Source organism: Oncorhynchus gorbuscha, linkage group LG15, assembly GCF_021184085.1.
Source record: "Oncorhynchus gorbuscha isolate QuinsamMale2020 ecotype Even-year linkage group LG15, OgorEven_v1.0, whole genome shotgun sequence".
Classification (NCBI taxonomy): domain Eukaryota; kingdom Metazoa; phylum Chordata; class Actinopteri; order Salmoniformes; family Salmonidae; genus Oncorhynchus; species Oncorhynchus gorbuscha.
In genome coordinates, this window is record NC_060187.1 from 75543376 (window position 1) to 75564947 (window position 21572).

Below are 21572 nucleotides of genomic sequence, written 5' to 3' on the forward strand. Positions count from 1 at the left end.
ATATAGAGGGAGGTGAGAGAGAGAAAGATAAAGGGAGGTGAGAGAGAGAAAGATAAAGGGAGGTGAGAGAGCGAAAGATAAAGGGAGGTGAGAGAGAGAAAGATAAAGGGAGGTGAGAGAGAGAAAGATAAAGGGAGGTGAGAGAGAGAAATATAGAGGGAGGTGAGAGAGAGAAAGATAAAGGGAGGTGAGATATAGATAGGAAGATCACGCCAATGTTATTAAATGTCTGCCGTTTATTTTTATAGTCAGACGGCAGCTGTGGTCTCACTGCGATACCATGACCTTGCATGTGAATGAGCGAGGGAGTGAGAGATACATAGATGACAGAGAGATAGAAACAGAGGGAACACACAGCAGTGTGAGAGAGAGAACGAGGAGTGTGTCTCTTGTCTGTGACCCGTATCAGCCCACAGCAACCGAGGTCACAGTGGAACAATACACACAGGGATGTTTACCATTGCCCTAATCGGAGGTGTGTGTGTGTGTGTGTGTGTGTGTGTGTGTGTGTGTGTGTGTGTGTGTGTGTGTGTGTGTGTGTGTGTGTGTGTGTGTGTGTGTGTGTGTGTGTGTGTGTGTGTGTGTGTGTGTGTGTGTGTGTGTGTGTGTGTGTGTGTGTGTGTGTGTGTGTGTGTACTTGCATTTATGTGCATGCACTGCATATGTGTGTGTGTCTGTTACTGTAGTTAGAGTAAATGAATTTCACTTGTCTCTCTCAGGGTGACATGAGCTTGGCACCTCGAGCTCTTCCTGTCTGTGTCAAGGCTCTGAGTGTTTCCGTCCTGTGATTGGTTCAGGAAGGGGATACCAAATTATTTCCAGTCATCCAAATACATGTATATACCTAGAAATGTCTTTCTGACTGCTCTGGAACTATATATATATATGTATACTGTGCATATATTCATGTAAACAGCTATGCTTATTTTAATTCAGATAATATACTGTATCAGAAAATGTGAAAATAGTGGACTTGCATTTTGTAAAGCTCTGATCTGAGATTATAACTCCCTCTTCATCAGTCGCTCCAGAGATGCCAGAGGTCACTGGATCCAACCAGGCCATATCTGTTGGTGACTCCTCCACACAGGTTGGTTTCAACTATTTGTCCTGGAATCTTCCATTGTCCTCTAATGTTCTCCATTGTCCTCTAATGGTCTTCCATTGTCCTCTAATGGTCTTCCATTGTCCTCTAATGTTCTCCATTGTCCTCTAATGTTCTTTCATTGTCCTCTAATGTTCTTCCATTGTTCTCTAATGTTCTTCCATTGTCCTCTAATGTTCTTCCATTGTCCTCTAATGTTCTTCCATTGTCCTCTAATGTTCTTCCATTGTCCTCTAATGTTCTTCCATTGTTCTCTAATGTTCTTCCATTGTCCTCTAATGTTCTTCCATTGTCCTCTAATGTTATTCCATTGTCCTCTAATGTTCTTCCATTGTCCTCTAATGTTCTTCCATTGTCCTCTAATGTTCTTCCATTGTTCTCTAATGGTCTTCCATTGTCCTCTAATGGTCTTCCATTGTCCTCTAATGTTCTCCATTGTCCTCTAATGTTCTTTCATTGTCCTCTAATGTTCTTCCATTGTTCTCTAATGTTCTTCCATTGTCCTCTAATGTTCTTCCATTGTTCTCTAATGTTCTTCCATTGTTCTCTAATGTTCTTCCATTGTCCTCTAATGTTCTTCCATTGTTCTCTAATGGTCTTCCATTGTCCTCTAATGGTCTTCCATTGTCCTCTAATGTTCTCCATTGTCCTCTAATGTTCTTTCATTGTCCTCTAATGTTCTTCCATTGTTCTCTAATGTTCTTCCATTGTTCTCTAATGTTCTTCCATTGTTCTCTAATGTTCTTCCATTGTTCTCTAATGTTCTTCCATTGTCCTCTAATGTTCTTCCATTGTTCTCTAATGTTCTTCCATTGTCCTCTAATGTTCTTCCATTGTTCTCCAATGTTCTTCCATTGTCCTCTAATGTTCTTCCATTGTCCTCTAATGTTCTTCCATTGTTCTCCAATGTTCTTCCATTGTCCTCTAATGTTCTTCCATTGTCCTCTAATGTTCTTCCATTGTCCTCTAATGTTCTTCTATTGTCCTCTAATGTTCTTCCATTGTCCTCCAGTTGCTGAGTATCTTTCCCCTCCTCTCTGTGTGTGTGTGTGTGTGTGTGTGTGTGTGTGTGTGTGTGTGTGTGTGTGTGTGTGTGTGTGTGTGTGTGTGTGTGTGTGTGTGTGTGTGTGTGTGTGTGTGTGTGTGTGTGTGTGTGTGTGTGTGTGTGTGTGTGTGTGTGTGTGTGTATCAGGTGGGCCAGTGTGTGAGCCATAACGGTCACCCCCAGCCCAGGATCATCTGGTTCCAGGACTCTAAGCCTCTGCCTGAGGTCAAGGACCACAAAGAGAGTGAGTATACACTCCCTCTACTTACTACTACTACTACTACACTGTAAACAAAAATATGCTAGTGTTTCAACAAATTATTATTAAGTAACTGGTTCCACAGACTTTTCTTTTGTTTACTCAACTTTTCAGTCTAAAATATAATTGTTGACCCAAACTTAGCACCAATGTGAGAAAACATTGGCAAAAACGTTGTAAACTTAAAATGATGTGTTTTCTCAACTTGTCTGGTGTGTTGATTCAACTAGAACTTGTTCTCTGTTCATCTTACCTAAAAAGTACCAGTTACACACACCATGCTTTTAACTTCTTGGCGCACCCATCCCGTTAGCGGGATCAAGTTCGTTAACATCCGCTGAATTGCAGAATGCCAAATTCGAATTAAATTACAAAAATATTTAATTTTCATGAAATCACAAGTGCAATATAGCAAAACACAGGTTGGTTTGTTGTTAATCCACCTGGCGTGTCAGATTTTAAAAAAAAGAAGCTTTACAGCAAAAGCTATCCAAGCGTTTATGTTAGGACCTCTATCTCAGCAGACAAAACATTACAAACAGCTAGCAGCAAAGTAGAATGGTCACGAAAGTCAGAAAAGCAATAAAATGAATCGCTTACCTTTGATGATCTTCGGATGCACTCACAAGACTCCCAGTTACACAATAAATGTTCCTTTTGTTCGATAAAGATTATTTTTATATCCAAAAACCTCCATTTGGTTGACACGTTTTGTTCAGAAATCCACAGGCTCGTGCGGTCATGACGGGCAGCCGAAAATTACAAATAGTATCCGTAAAGTTCGTAGAAACATGTCAAACGTTTTTTATAATCAATCCTCGGGTTGTTTTTACAATAAATAATAAATAATATTTCAACCGGACTTTTTCAATAGGAGAGAGAGAGAGAAAATGTCTGCTCCAAGATGTTGCGCATGCAAAACTCTGCTGGCACCCAGCCATCCACTGACGCGATGTGATCTTTCTTGCTAATTTTTCAGAATAAAAGCCTGAAACTATGTCTAAAGACTGTTCACACCATGTGGAAGCCATAGGGAAAGGAATCTAGTTGATATCCCTTTAAATGGAGGGTGTTATGCAGGTGAATGAGGACCCAAAAGCGACTTGGCGAAAACAGAGTCTTTAATCCAGTTAAAGGAAATAGCAATACTCCTAGACAAATCGGAGCGGTAAATAAAGCATAGAAAACAATTCCACTCGTAATCACGAGAACTGACTGGAGACTCGATAATAAACTGCAGGTTGCCTCGGGAAGGCACTTGACCGTAGCAGACTCAGACACCTGCTCACCACGCAGCATCTGAGGGAAACACGACACGACAGGGCGATACAAAGACACAGCACGGTGAATAATATACAAGGATCCGACAGGGCAGAAACGGAAAACAAGGGGAGAAATAGGGACTCTAATCAGGGGAAAAGATAGGGAACAGGTGTGGGAAGACTAAATGATTGATTAGGGGAATAGGAACAGCTGGGAGCAGGAACGGAACGATAGAGAGAAGAGAGAGAGGGAGGGAGAGAGAAAAAGGGGAACGAACCTAAAAAAGACCAGCAGGGGGAAAACGAACAGAAGGAAAAGCAAAATGACAAGACAATATAAGACAAAACATGACAGTACCCCCCACTCACCGAGCGCCTCCTGGCGCACTCGAGGAGGAATCCTGGCGGCAACGGAGGAAATCATCAATCAGTGAACGGTCCAGCACGTCCCGAGACGGAACCCAACTCCTCTCCTCAGGACCGTAACCCTCCCAATCCACTAAGTATTGGTGACCCCGTCCCGAGAAGGCATGTCCATGATCCTACGTACCTTGTAAATAGGTGCGCTCTCGACAAGGACGGGAGGGGGGAGGGAAGACGAACGGGGTGCGAAGAAAGGGCTTGACACAGGAGACATGGAAGACAGGATGGACGCGACGAAGATGTCGCGGAAGAAGCAGTCGCACAGCGACAGGATTGACGACCTGGGAGACACGGAACGGACCAATGAACCGCGGAGTCAACTTACGAGAAGCTGTCGTAAGAGGAAGGTTGCGAGTGGAAAGCCACACTCTCTGGCCGCAACAATACCTTGGACTCTTAATCCTACGTTTATTGGCGGCTCTCACAGTCTGTGCCCTGTAATGGCAAAGCGCAGACCTCACCCTCCTCCAGGTGCGCTCACAACGTTGGACAAACGCTTGAGCGGAGGGAACGCTGGACTCGGCAAGCTGGGATGAGAACAGAGGAGGCTGGTAACCCAGACTACTCTGAAACGGAGATAACCCGGTAGCAGACGAAGGAAGCGAGTTGTGAGCGTATTCTGCCCAGGGGAGCTGTTCTGCCCAAGACGCAGGGTTTCTGAAAGAAAGGCTGCGTAGTATGCGACCAATCGTCTGATTGGCCCTCTCTGCTTGACCGTTAGACTGGGGATGAAACCCGGAAGAGAGACTGACGGACGCACCAATCAAACGACAGAACTCCCTCCAAAACTGTGACGTGAATTGCGGACCTCTGTCTGAAACGGCGTCTAACGGGAGGCCATGAATTCTGAACACATTCTCGATGATGATTTGTGCCGTCTCCTTAGCGGAAGGAAGTTTAGCGAGAGGAATGAAATGTGCTGCCTTAGAGAACCTATCGACAACCGTAAGAATCACAGTCTTCCCCGCAGACAAAGGCAGACCGGTAATGAAGTATAGGGCGATGTGAGACCATGGTCGAGAAGGAATGGGGAGCGGTCTGAGACGACCGGCAGGAGGAGAGTTACCTGACTTAGTCTGCGCGCAGTCCGAACAAGCAGCCACGAAACGGCGCGTGTCACGCTCCTGAGTCGGCCACCAAAAGCGCTGGCGAATAGAAGCAAGAGTGCCTCGAACACCGGGATGACCAGCTAACTTGGCAGAGTGAGCCCACTGAAGAACAGCCAGACGAGTGGAAACAGGAACGAAAAGAAGGTTACTAGGACAAGCGCGCGGCGACGCAGTGTGCGTGAGTGCTTGCTTAACCTGTCTTTCAATTCCCCAGACTGTCAACCCGACAACACGCCCATAAGGAAGAATCCCCTCGGGATCAGTAGAAGCCACAGAAGAACTAAAAAGACGGGATAAGGCATCAGGCTTGGTGTTCTTGCTACCCGGACGGTAAGAAATCACAAACTCGAAACGAGCAAAAATAACGCCCAACGAGCTTGACGAGCATTAAGTCGTTTGGCAGAACGGATGTACTCAAGGTTCTTATGGTCTGTCCAAACGACAAAAGGAACGGTCGCCCCCTCCAACCATTGTCGCCATTCGCCTAGGGCTAAGCGGATGGCGAGCAGTTCGCGGTTACCCACATCATAGTTGCGTTCAGATGGCGACAGGCGATGAGAAAAATAAGCGCAAGGATGAACCTTATCGTCAGACTGGAAGCGCTGGGATAGAATGGCTCCCACGCCTACCTCTGAAGCGTCAACCTCGACAATGAATTGTCTAGTGACGTCAGGAGTAACGAGGATAGGAGCGGACGTAAAACGTTCTTTTAGAAGATCAAAAGCTCCTGGGTGGAACCGGACCACTTAAAACACGTCTTGACAGAAGTAAGAGCTGTGAGAGGGGCAGCAACTTGACCGAAATTACGAATGAAACGCCGATAGAAATTAGCGAAACCTAGAAAGCGCTGCAACTTGACACGTGACCTTGGAACGGGCCACTCACTGACAGCTTGGACCTTAGCGGAATCCATCTGAATGCCTTCAGCGGAAATAACGGAACCGAGAAAAGTAACGGAGGAGACATGAAAAGAGCACTTCTCAGCCTTCACGTAGAGACAATTCTCTAAAAGGCGCTGGAGAACACGTCGAACGTGCTGAACATGAATCTCGAGTGACGGTGAAAAATCAGGATATCGTCAAGGTAGACAAAAACAAAGATGTTCAGCATGTCTCTCAGAACATCATTAACTAATGCCTGAAAAACAGCTGGCGCATTGGCGAGACCAAACGGCAGAACCCGGTACTCAAAATGCCCTAACGGAGTGTTAAACGCCGTTTTCCACTCGTCCCCCTCTCTGATGCGCACGAGATGGTAAGCGTTGCGAAGGTCCAACTTAGTAAAGCACCTGGCTCCCTGCAGAATCTCGAAGGCTGATGACATAAGGGGAAGCGGATAACGATTCTTAACCGTTATGTCATTCAGCCCTCGATAATCCACGCAGGGGCGCAGAGTACCGTCCTTTTTCTTAACAAAAAAACCCCGCCCCGGCCGGAGAGGAAGAAGGCACTATGGTACCGGCGTCAAGAGACACAGACAAATAATCCTCGAGAGCCTTACGTTCGGGAGCCGACAGAGAGTATAGTCTACCCCGAGGAGGAGTGGTCCCCGGAAGGAGATCAATACTACAATCATACGACCGGTGAGGAGGAAGGGAGTTGGCTCGGGACCGACTGAAGACCGTGCGCAGATCATGATATTCCTCCGGCACTCCTGTCAAATCGCCAGGTTCCTCCTGAGAAGTGGGGACAGAAGAAATGGGAGGAATGGCAGACATTAAACACTTCACATGACAAGAAACGTTCCAGGATAGGATAGAATTACTAGACCAATTAATAGAAGGATTATGACATACTAGCCAGGGATGACCCAAAACAACAGGTGTAAAAGGTGAACGAAAAATCAAAAAAGAAATAGTCTCACTGTGGTTACCAGATACTGTGAGGGTTAAAGGTAGTGTCTCAAATCTGATACAGGGAAGATGACTACCATCTAAGGCGAACATGGGCGTAGGCTTGTCTAACTGTCTGAAAGGAATGTCATGTTTCCGAACCCATGCTTCGTCCATGAAACAACCCTCAGCCCCAGAGTCTATCAAGGCACTGCATGTAGCACCCGAACCGGTCCAGCGTAGATGGACCGACATAGTAGTACAGGATCTAGATGGAGAGACCTGAGTAGTAGCGCTCACCAGTAGCCCTCCGCTTACTGATGAGCTCTGGCTTTTACTGGACATGAATTGACAAAATGTCCATCAAATCCGCAATAGAGGCACAGGCGGTTGGTGATCCTCCGTTCCCTCTCCTTAGTCAAGATGCGAATACCTCCCAGCTGCATGGGCTCAGTCTCTGAGCCAGAGGAGGGAGATGGTTGCGATGCGGAGCAGGGAAACACCGTTGACGCGAGCTCTCTTCCACGAGCTTGGTGACGAAGATCTACCCATCGTTCTATGCGGATGGCGAGAGCAATCAAAGAGTCCACACTGGAAGGAACCTCCCGGGAGAGAATCTCATCTTTAACCACTGCGTGGAGTCCCTCCAGAAAACGAGCGAGCAGCGCCGGCTCGTTCCAGTCACTAGAGGCAGCAAGAGTGCGAAACTCTATAGAGTAATCCGTTATGGATCGATCACCTTGGCATAGGGAAGCCAGGGCCCTAGAAGCCTCCCTACCAAAAACTGAACGGTCAAAAACCCGAATCATCTCCTCTTTAAAGTTCTGGTAATTGTTTGAACAATCAGCCCTTGCCTCCCAGATAGCTGTGCCCCACTCTCGAGCCCGGCCAGTAAGGAGTGAAATGACGTAAGCAACCCGAGCTCTCTCTCTAGAGTATGTGTTGGGTTGGAGAGAGAACACAATATCACACTGGGTGAGAAAGGAGCGGCACTCCTTGGGCTGCCCGGAGTAGCAAGGTGGGTTATTAACCCTAGGTTCCGGAGGCTCGGCAGACCAGGAAGTAACAGGTGGCACGAGACGAAGACTCTGGAACTGTCCAGAGAGGTCGGAAACCTGAGCGGCCAGGTTCTCCATGGCATGACGAGCAGCAGACAATTCCTGCTCGTGTCTGCCGAGCATGGCTCCTTGGATCTCGACGGCAGTGTTACGAGCGTCTGTAGTCGCTGGGTCCATTCTTTGGTCGGATCCTTCTGTTATGCAGGTGAATGAGGACCCAAAAGCGACTTGGCGAAAACAGAGTCTTTAATCATAATAATAATAATAATAATAATATATGCCATTTAGCAGACGCTTTTATCCAAAGCGACTTACAGTCATGTGTGCATACATTCTACGTATGGGTGGTCCTGGGGATCGAACCCACTACCCTGGCGTTACAAGCGCCATGCTCTACCAACTGAGCTACAGAACCCACCAGTTAAAGGAAATAGCAATACTCCTAGACAAATCGGAGCGGTAAATAAAGCATAGAAAACAATTCCACTCGTAATCACGAGAACTGACTGGAGACTCGATAATAAACTGCAGGTTGCCTCGGGAAGGCACTTGACCGTAGCAGACTCAGACACCTGCTCACCACGCAGCATCTGAGGGAAACACGACACGACAGGGCGATACAAAGACACAGCACGGTGAATAATATACAAGGATCCGACAGGGCAGAAACGGAAAACAAGGGGAGAAATAGGGACTCTAATCAGGGGAAAAGATAGGGAACAGGTGTGGGAAGACTAAATGATTGATTAGGGGAATAGGAACAGCTGGGAGCAGGAACGGAACGATAGAGAGAAGAGAGAGAGGGAGGGAGAGAGAAAAAGGGGAACGAACCTAAAAAGACCAGCAGGGGGAAAACGAACAGAAGGAAAAGCAAAATGACAAGACAATATAAGACAAAACATGACAGAGGGAAGGCATGCAATGGAACAGGGAGATTCGTTTCTCTTAGTCACTTCCTTGTTGGATTTTCCTCAGGTTTTTGCCTGAAATAACAGTTCTGTTATATACTCACAGACAATATTGTAATTTTAATATGACAATTATATGCATATTCTAGATTCTGGGCCTGAGAAATAGGCAGTTTCATTTGGGTACATTTTTCATCCAAACACTGTCCCCTACTCTCAACAGGGCTTTTAACATGTTTTCAACTTACATATTTGACACATGTTGACATGATTACATTTGGCATGTTCATGTATACAGTAATTCTTATTCATTTTCCTTACCTGCGATTTGACCTGACAACCTCTTGGTTCAGTTCATTCCGATCTTCCTGCTGCGCCACCATGTAAAACAAAACCCAGCTATGGGACCTGTTACTTATTAATAATTAGTTGAAACAGCTAGATTCTTTTTACAGTGTCCTACAACCACCTACCACTACAGTATTACTACAGTCGGCCTCCGCGCAGCACCCTGGCCTGAACTTTAGTTACGGTCACTAGCTGGCTACCTGGTTATTCTACCCTGCACCTTAGAGGCTGCTGCCCTGTGTACATAGATATGGAATCAGTGGTCACTTTAATAATGGAACACTGGTCACTATAATAATGTTAACATACTATTTTACCCACTTCATAATAATGTTTACATACTATTTTACCCACTTCATAATAATGTTTACATACTATTTTACCCACTTCATAATAATGTTAACATACTATTTTACCCACTTCATAACAATGTTTACATACTATTTTACCCACTTCATAATAACGTTAACATACTATTTTACCCACTTCATAATAATGTTTACATACTATTTTACCCACTTCATAATAATGTTAACATACTATTTTACCCACTTCATAACAATGTTTACATACTATTTTACCCACTTCATAATAATGTTTACATACTATTTTACCCACTTCATAACAATGTTTACATACTATTTTACCCACTTCATAATAATGTTTACATACTATTTTACCCACTTCATAATAATGTTTACATACTATTTTACCCACTTCATAATAATGTTTACATACTATTTTACCCACTTCATAATAATGTTTACATACTATTTTACCCACTTCATAACAATGTTTACATACTATTTTACCCACTTCATAATAATGTTTACATACTATTTTACCCACTTCATAATAATGTTAACATAATATTTTACCCACTTCATAATAACGTTAACATACTATTTTACCCACTTCATAATAATGTTTACATACTATTTTACCCACTTCATAATAATGTTTACATACTATTTTACCCACTTCATAATAATGTTTACATACTATTTTACCCACTTCATAATAATGTTTACATACTATTTTACCCACTTCATAATAACGTTAACATACTATTTTACCCACTTCATAATAACGTTAACATACTATTTTACCCACTTCATAATAATGTTTACATACTATTTTACCCACTTCATAATAATGTTTACATACTATTTTACCCACTTCATAATAATGTTAACATAATATTTTACCCACTTCATAATAATGTTTACATAATATTTTACTCACTTCATAACAATGTTTACATACTATTTTACCCACTTCATGTGTATATACTTTATTCTAGTATTCTACAGACATATTACATATTCTATCCATATACTGTCCATAATGTCTATACATATTGTCGTATATTCTATTCTTCTACTTTTTACATTTGTGTGTATTGTTAGATATTAGGAACACAAGCATTTAGTTAGATATTAATGCACTGTTGGAGCTAGGAACACAAGCATTTAGTTAGATATTAATGCACTGTTGGAGCTAGGAACACACGCATTTAGTTAGATATTAATGCACTGTTGGAGCTAGGAACACAAGCATTTAGTTAGATATTAATGCACTGTTGGAGCTAGGAACACAAGCATTTAGTTAGATATTACTGCACTGTTGGAGCTAGGAACACAAGCATTTAGTTAGATATTAATGCACTGTTGGAGCTAGGAACACAAGGATTTAGTTAGATATTAATGAACTGTTGGAGCTAGGATCACAAGCATTTAGTTAGATATTAATGCACTGTTGGAGCTAGGAACACAAGCATTTAGTTAGATATTAATGCACTGTTGGAGCTAGGAACACAAGCATTTAGTTAGATATTACTGCACTGTTGGAGCTAGGAACACAAGCATTTAGTTAGATATTAATGCACTGTTGGAGCTAGGAACACAAGCATTTAGTTAGATATTACTGCACTGTTGGAGCTAGGAACACAAGCATTAAGTTAGATATTAATGCACTGTTGGAGCTAGGAACACAAGCATTTAGTTAGATATTACTGCACTGTTGGAGCTAGGAACACAAGCATTTAGTTAGATATTAATGCACTGTTGGAGCTAGGAACACAAGCAGTTAGTTCGATATTAATGCACTGTTGGAGCTAGGAACACAAGCATTTAGTTAGATATTACTGCACTGTTGGAGCTAGGAACACAAGCGTTTAGTTAGATATTAATGCACTGTTGGAGCTAGGAACACAAGCATTTAGTTAGATATTAATGCACTGTTGGAGCTAGGAACACAAGCATTTAGTTAGATATTACTGCACTGTTGGAGCTAGGAACACAAGCATTTAGTTAGATATTAATGCACTGTTGGAGCTAGGAACACAAGGATTTAGTTAGATATTAATGAACTGTTGGAGCTAGGATCACAAGCATTTAGTTAGATATTAATGCACTGTTGGAGCTAGGAACACAAGCATTTAGTTAGATATTAATGCACTGTTGGAGCTAGGAACACAAGCATTTAGTTAGATATTAATGCACTGTTGGAGCTAGGAACACAAGGATTTAGTTAGATATTAATGCACTGTTGGAGCTAGGAACACAAGCATTTAGTTAGATATTAATGAACTGTTGGAGCTAGGAACACAAGCATTTAGTTAGATATTAATGAACTGTTGGAGCTAGGAACACAAGCATTTAGTTAGATATTAATGCACTGTTGGAGCTAGGAACACAAGCATTTAGTTAGATATTAATGCACTGTTGGAGCTAGGAACACAAGCATTTAGTTAGATATTAATGAACTGTTGGAGCTAGGAACACAAGCATTTAGTTAGATATTAATGCACTGTTGGAGCTAGGAACACAAGCATTTAGTTAGATATTACTGCACTGTTGGAGCTAGGAACACAAGCATTTAGTTAGATATTAATGCACTGTTGGAGCTAGGAACACAAGCATTTAGTTAGATATTACTGCACTGTTGGAGCTAGAAACACAAGCATTTAGTTAGATATTAATGCACTGTTGGAGCTAGGAACACAAGCATTTAGTTAGATATTACTGCACTGTTGGAGCTAGGAACACAAGCATTTAGTTAGATATTAATGCACTGTTGGAGCTAGGAACACAAGCATTAAGTTAGATATTAATGCACTGTTGGAGCTAGGAACACAAGCATTTAGTTAGATATTACTGCACTGTTGGAGCTAGGAACACAAGCATTTAGTTAGATATTAATGCACTGTTGGAGCTAGGAACACAAGCAGTTAGTTCGATATTAATGCACTGTTGGAGCTAGGAACACAAGTATTTAGTTAGATATTACTGCACTGTTGGAGCTAGGAACACAAGCATTTAGTTAGATATTAATGCACTGTTGGAGCTAGGAACACACACATTTAGTTAGATATTAATGCACTGTTGGAGCTAGGAACACAAGCATTTAGTTAGATATTAATGCACTGTTGGAGCTAGGAACACAAGCATTTAGTTAGATATTACTGCACTGTTGGAGCTAGGAACACAAGCATTTAGTTAGATATTAATGCACTGTTGGAGCTAGAAACACAAAGATTTAGTTAGATATTAATGCACTGTTGGAGCTAGGAACACAATCATTAAGTTAGATATTAATGCACTGTTGGAGCTAGGAACACAAGCATTTAGTTAGATATTACTGCACTGTTGGAGCTAGGAACACAATCATTTAGTTAGATATTAATGCACTGTTGGAGCTAGGATTACAAGCATTTAGTTAGATATTAATGCACTGTTGGAGCTAGGAACACAAGCATTTAGTTAGATATTAATGCACTGTTGGAGCTAGGAACACAAGCATTTAGTTAGATATTCATGCACTGTTGGAGCTAGGAACACACTCATTTAGTTAGATATTCATGCACTGTTGGAGCTAGGAACACAAGCATTTAGTTAGATATTCATGCACTGTTGGAGCTAGGAACACACGCATTTAGTTAGATATTCATGCACTGTTGGAGCTAGGAACACACGCATTTAGTTAGATATTCATGCACTGTTGGAGCTAGGAACACACGCATTTAGTTAGATATTCATGCACTGTTGGAGCTAGGAACACAAGTATTTAGTTAGATATTACTGCACTGTTGGAGCTAGGAACACACGCATTTAGTTAGATATTTATGCACTGTTGGAGCTAGGAACACAAGCATTTAGTTAGATATTACTGCACTGTTGGAGCTAGGAACACAAGCATTTAGTTAGATATTTATGCACTGTTGGAGCTAGGAACACAAGCATTTAGTTAGATATTAATGAACTGTTGGAGCTAGGAACACAATCATTTAGTTAGATATTACTGCACTGTTGGAGCTAGGAACACAAGCATTTCACGACACCCGCGATACCATCTGCTCAACACGTTTATGTGACCAATAACATCTGATTAGATTTTTGATTTGATTTACTACTACATTGTACAGTCAGAAGCATCAAGCATAGAATCAAGTCAATTCCTGACAACTGCATATCCCGGGAATAAATTCTGTCTCATTCCCGGCCAACTCTTCTGTTCTACCTCTCTCTCTCCCCCTCCAGAGGTGTACATGGTGCCGTCAGTGGTAAAGGAAGCATCAGGTCTGTTCACCATCACCAGCACCCTGATGATGCAGCCCCAGAAGGCTGACAAGGACAGCGTGTACCACTGCACCGTGGAGTACAGCATGCCCAACGACATCATCAAACAGATCGACTCTGACACCTTCTCCCTCACCCTCAACTGTGAGTGTCTGTCTGTCTGTCTGTCTGTCTGTCTGTCTGTCTGTCTGTCTGTCTGTCTGTCTGTCTGTCTGTCTGTCTGTCTGTCTGTCTGTCTGTCTGTCTGTCTGTCTGTCTGTCTGTCTGTCTGTCTGTCTGTCTGTCTGTCTGTCTGTCTGTCTGTCTGTCTGTCTGTCTGTATCTGTCTCCTACTCTCTCTTTTTCTGTCTCTCTGTTTGTCTGCCCTACTCTTTGTTTTTCTCTCGGTGCTCTCTGTCCATCATCCTATTATTGTTGTCAGAAACTGCAGTCCTGAGACCAGCCTGTCATTCATCACCCTTTTGAACTCGCCCCCTCCCTCCCTCCCTCCCTCCCTCCCTCCCTCCCTCCCTCCCTCCCTCCCTCCCTCCCTCCCTCCCTCCCTCCCCCTCCCTCCCTCCCTCCCTCCCTCCCTCCCTCCCTCTTTTTCTTTCTTTCTTTTTTTTTCTTTCTTTCTTTCTTTCTTTTTTTTTTCTTTCTTTCTTTCTTTCTTTCTTTCTTTCTTTCTCTCGCTCTCTCTCTCTCTCTTCTCTCTCTCTCTCTCTCTCTCTCTCTCTCTCTCTCTCTCTCTCTCTCTCTCTCTCTCTCTCCCTCCCTCCCTCCCTCCTCCCTCCCTCCCTCTTTCTTTTCTTTCTTTCTTTCTTTCTTTCTTTCTTTCTTTTTCCTTTCTTTCTTTTTTCTTTCTTTCTTTCTTTTTTTCTTTCTTTCTTTTTCTTTTTCTTTCTTTCTTTCTTAATTTCTCTTTCTTTCTCTCTCTCTTTCTTTCTCTCTTTTTCTCTTTTCTTTCTTTTTTCTCTCTCTCTCTCTTTCTCTCTCTCTCTCTCTCTCTCTCTCTCTCTCTCTCCCTCCCTCCCTCCCTCCCTCTCCCTCCCTCCCTCCCTCTTTTTCTTTCTTTTTTTTCTTTCTTTCTTTCTTAATTTCTTTCTTTCTTTCTCTCTTTCTCTTTCCCTTTCTTTCTTTCTTTCTTTCTTTCTCTCACTCTCTCTCTCTCTCTCCCTCTCTCTCCCTCTCTCTCTCTCTCTCTCTCTCTCTCTCTCTCTCTCTCTCTCTCTCTCTCTCTCTCTCTCTCTCTCTCTCTCTCTCTCTCTCTCTCTCTCTCTCTCTCTCTCTCTCTCTCTCTCTCTCTCTCTCTCTCTCTCTCTCTCTCTCTCTCTCTCTCTCTCTCTTATCCAGATCCCTCTGAGACAGCAACCTTTGTCCTGGTGAACACTGAGCCAATCAGAGAGGGTGACGAGGTGAAGATGATGTGTGAGACAGACGGAAACCCTCAGCCTGAGATTGAGTTCTCCAAGGATGTAAGGACCAGCACACATGTACTGCATTTCAGACTATACAGCAGTGCAGCTATACACAAACCCTACAGTACTGCCATAGTACAACCTGTTCATCTCTTAAATCATTGAATAATCTCTCTCTCTCTTTCAATCCCCCCTCTTTCCACCCCTCTCTCGCTCCCTCTTTCTTACTCTCTCTCATGCTCAGGGGATAAACATTAAGGAAGGAGTTGCAGGGGGACTTTTGACTCTGAAGTCCGTCAAGCGTTCGGATGCTGGGGTGTACAAGTGTATGGCCACCGACTTTGATAACCTGGATGCTGATCTTAATGGAGAAGTCACCCTCTCTGTCCACTGTGAGTATCCATCCATCCTCCGGTCTCCCCTGAGGTGGTACGTTTTTGATCCCAGAACATAATCCATTTGACATGATTCTCTCTCTCTTCACCACCCTCTTTCTCTTTCCCTCCTCCCCCTCTTTCTTTGTATCCCTCTTTTCTCTGCCTCTCAGACATTGACCCAATGAGTGTGAGGCCTGCTGGTCCATTGTCGACAATGACGGGAGACATGGTGGAGCTGCAGTGTAAGACCAAGGCCTCAGACTCACACACCGTCCAGTGGAAGAAGGCAAGTCCAGTCCACCTCTCCCTGCTTCCTCCCTGTGTTACTACCAGTCCACCTCTCCCTGTGTTACTACCAGTCCACCTCTCCCTGCTTCCTCACTGTGTTACTACCAGTCCACCTCTCTCTGTGTTACTACCAGTCCACCTCTCCCTGCTTCCTCCCTGTGTTACTACCAGTCCACGTCTCCCTGCTTCCTCCCTGTGTTACTACCAGTCCACCTCTCCCTGCTTCCTCCCTGTGTTATTACCAGTCCACCTCTCCCTGCTTCCTCCCTGTGTTACTACCAGTCCACGTCTCCCTGCTTCCTCCCTGTGTTATTACCAGTCCACCTCTCCCTGCTTCCTCCCTGTGTTACTACCAGTCCACGTCTCCCTGCTTCCTCCCTGTGTTATTAATCAAAAATCAAATCAAATCAAATTTATTTATATAGCCCTTCGTACATCAGCTGATATCTCAAAGTGCTGTACAGAAACCCAGCCTAAAACCCCAAACAGCAAACAATGCAGGTGTAAAAGCACGGTGGCTAGGAAAAACTCCCTAGAAAGGCCAAAACCTAGGAAGAAACCTAGAGAGGAACCGGGCTATGTGGGGTGGCCAGTCCTCTTCTGGCTGTGCCGGGTAGAGATTATAACAGAACATGACCAAGATGTTCAAATGTTCATAAATGACCAGCATGGTCAAATAATAATAAGGCAGAACAGTTGAAACTGGAGCAGCAGCACAGTCAGGTGGACTGGGGACAGCAAGGAGCCATCATGTCAGGTAGTCCTGGGGCACGGTCCTAGGGCTCAGGTCCTCCAAGAGAGAGAAAGAAAGAGAGAATTAGAGAGAGCATATGTGGGGTGGCCAGTCCTCTTCTGGCTGTGCCGGGTGGAGATTATAACAGAACGTGGCCAAGATGTTCAAATGTTCATAAATGACCAGCATGGTTGAATAATAGTAAGGCAGAACAGTTGAAACTGGAGCAGGAGCATGGCCAGGTGGACTGGGGACAGCAAGGAGTCCTCATGTCAGGTAGTCCTGGGACATGGTCCTAGGGCCCAGGCCAGTTGAAACTGGAGCAGCAGCATGGCCAGGTGGACTGGGGACAGCAAGGAGTCATCATGTCAGGTAGTCCTGGGGCATGGTCCTAGGGCTCAGGTCCTCCGAGAGAGAGAAAGAAAGAGAGAAGGAGAGAATTAGAGAATGCACACTTAGATTCACACAGGACACCTGAATAGGACAGGAGAAGTATTCCAGATAAACAAACTGACCCTAGCCCCCCGACACATAAACTACTGCAGCATTAATACTGGAGGCTGAGACAGGAGGGGTCAGGAGACACTGTGGCCCCATCCGAGGACACCCCCGGACAGGGCCAAACAGGAAGGATATAACCCCACCCACTTTGCCAAAGCACAGCCCCCACACCACTAGAGGGAAATCTTCAACCACCAACTTACCATCCTGAGACAAGGCCGAGTATAGCCCACAAAGTCCACCTCTCCCTGCTTCCTCCCTGTGTTACTACCAGTCCACCTCTCCCTGCTTCCTCCCTGTGTTACTACCAGTCCACCTCTCCCTGCTTCCTCCCTGTGTTACCAACAGTCCACCTCTCTCTGCTTCCTCCCTGTGTTACTATCAGTCCACCTCTCTCTGCTTGTTCCCTGTTTTACTAGCAGTCCACCTCTCCCTGCTTCCTCCCTGTGTTACTAGCAGTCCACCTCTCCCTGCTTCCTCCCTGTTTTACTACCAGCCACCTCTGATCTGGCTGTTGTTTGTTGTGAATGTGTTACTGGGTAAGGTATGTGGTTGTACTGAGTAGGACTACGTTTTTGTGAGAACCCGGAGAGGGCATGGAAGAACAAGAGATAAAGAATTTGAGTGTGTGTGTCCAACTGTCCCCTAACCTCATACCTGTGTGTGTTCAAAAGGGCTCCACGGTGCTGTCCCAGACTGGTGTCTTGTCTCTGAAGTCAGTGACATTCGCTGAAGCTGGCGAGTACTCCTGTGTGGGCGCAGTGCCCTCTGTGCTTGGGCTCACCTCCAAGGCCAGCGTCAATCTCACCGTCTCAGGTACACAGAAGCACAGCCACACACCTACACACGTGTTAATGACCCTGTGGTGGTTCTGAGATTGTTCAGATAGGACTACAGGGCTTCTTAATGTATAGATGGATAAGACTCAGATGGAGTAAAGGAAGTGGTGATGGTCAGTATATCATAAGACTCAGATGGAGTAAAGGAAGTGGTGATGGTCAGTATATCATAAGACTCAGATGGAGTAAAGGAAGTGGTGATGGTCAGTATATCATAAGACTCAGATGGAGTAAAGGAAGTGGTGATGGTCAGTATATCATAAGACTCAGATGGAGTAAAGGAAGTGGTGATGGAACAATATATCATAAGACTCAGATGGAGTAAAGGAAGTGGTGATGGTCAGTATATCATAAGACTCAGATGGAGTAAAGGAAGTGGTGATGGTCAGTATATCATAAGAAGATGGAGAAGTGGTGATGGTATATCATAAGACTCAGATGGAGTAAAGGAAGTGGTGATGGTCAGTATATCAGACTCAGATGGAGTAAAGGAAGTGGTGATGGTCAGTATATCATAAGACTCAGATGGAGTAAAGGAAGTGGTGATGGTCAGTATATCATAAGAATCAGATGGAGTAAAGGAAGTGGTGATGGTCAGTATATCATAAGACTCAGATGGAGTAAAGGAAGTGGTGATGGTCAGTATATCATAAGACTCAGATGGAGTAAAGGAAGTGGTGATGGTCAGTATATCATAAGACTCAGATGGAGTAAAGGAAGTGGTGATGGTCAGTATATCATAAGACTCAGATGGAGTAAAGGAAGTGGTGATGGAACAATATATCATAAGACTCAGATGGAGTAAAGGAAGTGGTGATGGTCAGTATATCATAAGACTCAGATGGAGTAAAGGAAGTGGTGATGGTCAGTATATCATAAGAATCAGATGGAGTAAAGGAAGTGGTGATGGAACAATATATCATAAGACTCAGATGGAGTAAAGGAAGTGGTGATGGTCAGTATATCATAAGACTCAGATGGAGTAAAGGAAGTGGTGATGGTCAGTATATCATAAGACTCAGATGGAGTAAAGGAAGTGGTGATGGTCAGTATATCATAAGACTCAGATGGAGTAAAGGAAGTGGTGATGGTCAGTATATCATAAGAATCAGATGGAGTAAAGGAAGTGGTGATGGAACAATATATCATAAGACTCAGATGAAGTAAAGGAAGTGGTGATGGTCAGTATATCATAAGACTCAGATGGAGTAAAGGAAGTGGTGATGGTCAGTATATCATAAGACTCAGATGGAGTAAAGGAAGTGGTGATGGTCAGTATATCATAAGACTCAGATGGAGTAAAGGAAGTGGTGATGGTCAGTATATCATAAGACTCAGATGGAGTAAAGGAAGTGGTGATGGTCAGTATATCATAAGAATCAGATGGATTAAAGGAAGTGGTGATGGAACAATATATCATAAGACTCAGATGGAGTAAAGGAAGTGGTGATGGTCAGTATATCATAAGACTCAGATGGAGTAAAGGAAGTGGTGATGGTCAGTATATCATAAGAATCAGATGGAGTAAAGGAAGTGGTGATGGAACAATATATCATAAGACTCAGATGGAGTAAAGGAAGTGGTGATGGTCAGTATATCATAAGACTCAGATGGAGTAAAGGAAGTGGTGATGGTCAGTATATCATAAGACTCAGATGGAGTAAAGGAAGTGGTGATGGAACAATATATCTCTTCCTGTGGTGGACTTTAATTGTTATTTTATGTCCTGCTATTCTCTCCCTCCTCTTTCTCTCTGTATCCATCCCTCCATCCATCACTTTCTTCCCAATCTATATCTCTCCTCTACCTCTACCACTCTCCCTCCCTGTCTCTTTACCTCCCCCCCTCTCTCCCTCCCTCTCTCTAGGTAAACCTGAGATTGATGCAGCTGTTGATGGAATGGTGGAGAAGGAGGGAGACATGGTGACTCTGTCCTGCTCTGCTCACGGACACCCTGCCCCACAGTTCACCTGGACACCCTCAGGAAAGGAGGTGAGTGTGATTGTGTGTGTGTGCGTGCGCACAGGTGCGTGTGTGTGCGCAAGTGTGCATTGTGTGCTTTGACAAAGCTTCGTGGAGTTATGTTATGAGCTCTCAGAACAACTCCTCTAATTAGTCATCTCTTAACCCATCCCCCCCCCCCTCGACGCTCCTCTCCCAGTCAGTGTCGGTGAAGGGTAACAAGGTGGTCAGTATGGTCATGCTGGAGGCCAGTGCTGCTGTCCTGAAGGACGGGGCCACCTGCGAGGCCAGTAACGACCACGGCGCAGCCTCCCAGGCCTTCAAAGTCACCATCAAACAAGGTCAGTGTGGCCCTCCACTTCTCTTAACTTTCTTATCACTGCTTCTCTCTCTCTCTCTCTCTCTCTCTCTCTCTCTCTCTCTCTCTCTCTCTCTCTCTCTCTCTCTCTCTCTCTCTCTCTCTCTCTCTCTCTCTCTCTCTCTCTCTCTCTCACTCTCTCTCACACTCTCTCTCTCTCTCTCATTCTCTGTCCCTCTCCTCCATTGTGGTGTAACAGTAAACTGTAGTCTAACCCGGTTCCTCTCTTCTCCCTGCAGCCGTCGATCCCAACGCAGCCAATGATGCAGGCAGAGGTAGACACTTATCCGTCTTCTCCCTCCTCCTTTCCTCCCTGTCAGGACTCTGTGTTGTAAATAGCCTGTAGTACTTCACCCTTCCTCCAAGCACTCTACTGTACTGTACATTGTATATTTCCCTATTACTACTGAACACTGTGGATATTGTATATTGTGTTTAGTTTGTCATCTTTGTATGATGTCTGTCCTATATTCTGTGGATGCTGTGACTTTTCCCTCCCCTGGGGGGGTAATAAAGGATGATATTCTATTCTATCCTCTTCCACTCTCTTCTTTTCTGTCCTCAGCGTGTCTTTGTCACTTCTTTTTCCCACTGCGTTCTTCTCTTTCACTCTTTTTCCTCCCTGTGCTTTTCAGTTGCTGTGGGCTTGTGAGTAGTTGTAGCTCCAGAATGTGTGTGTTTCAACACTATTGTGTGTGCGTGTATGTTGTGGTGTCTGTGGTTAGTGGGTGCACATAGTGGTGCGGTGTGTGTTGTTGCTTTGCTATGCAGTGGGTCTGAGGAACTGCCTTTCTTTCAAAATGCTGCTCAAAGGGAACCATGTGCTTAAAACAGGTCTGTACAAATACCTCTGTGTGTATGTGTGTTACACTGTGTGTATGTGTGTTACACTGTGTGTATGTGTGTTACACTGTGTGTATGTGTGTTACACTGTGTGTATGTGTGTTACACTGTGTGTATGTGTGTTACACTGTGTGTATGTGTGTTACACTGTGTGTATGTGTGTTACACTGTGTGTATGTGATACAGAGAGAGAAAAGGTGTGTTTGTGAAAATGTGTATATGTAGGTGACTGTCTGTTTCTGCGTGTGTGTGTGCGTGTGTGTGTGTGTGTGTGTGTGTGTGTGTGTGTGTGTGTGTGTGTGTGTGTGTGTGTGTGTGTGTGTGTAGGCCCCCCTCTTAGCCCCAC

At 44.1% G+C, this 21572-nt stretch overlaps 1 protein-coding gene across 2 annotated transcripts in view; it reads left to right on the plus strand.

Annotated features, from left to right (window-relative positions):
• Window positions 1-21572, plus strand: part of LOC123998036 (basal cell adhesion molecule-like) — a 157950-nt gene that overhangs the window by 128919 nt on the left and 7459 nt on the right. The window contains exons 4-14 of one of the 2 annotated variants that reach the window (XM_046302863.1): window positions 1023-1090; window positions 2298-2394; window positions 13890-14072; window positions 15261-15382; window positions 15570-15717; window positions 15873-15988; window positions 17899-18040; window positions 19931-20055; window positions 20225-20366; window positions 20623-20658; window positions 21197-21217. In XM_046302863.1, the coding sequence (XP_046158819.1) occupies window positions 1023-1090; window positions 2298-2394; window positions 13890-14072; window positions 15261-15382; window positions 15570-15717; window positions 15873-15988; window positions 17899-18040; window positions 19931-20055; window positions 20225-20366; window positions 20623-20658; window positions 21197-21217 (1200 nt within the window). The remainder of the gene's footprint in view (window positions 1-1022; window positions 1091-2297; window positions 2395-13889; window positions 14073-15260; window positions 15383-15569; window positions 15718-15872; window positions 15989-17898; window positions 18041-19930; window positions 20056-20224; window positions 20367-20622; window positions 20659-21196; window positions 21218-21572) is intronic. The other variant, XM_046302864.1, reaches the window with a different exon arrangement.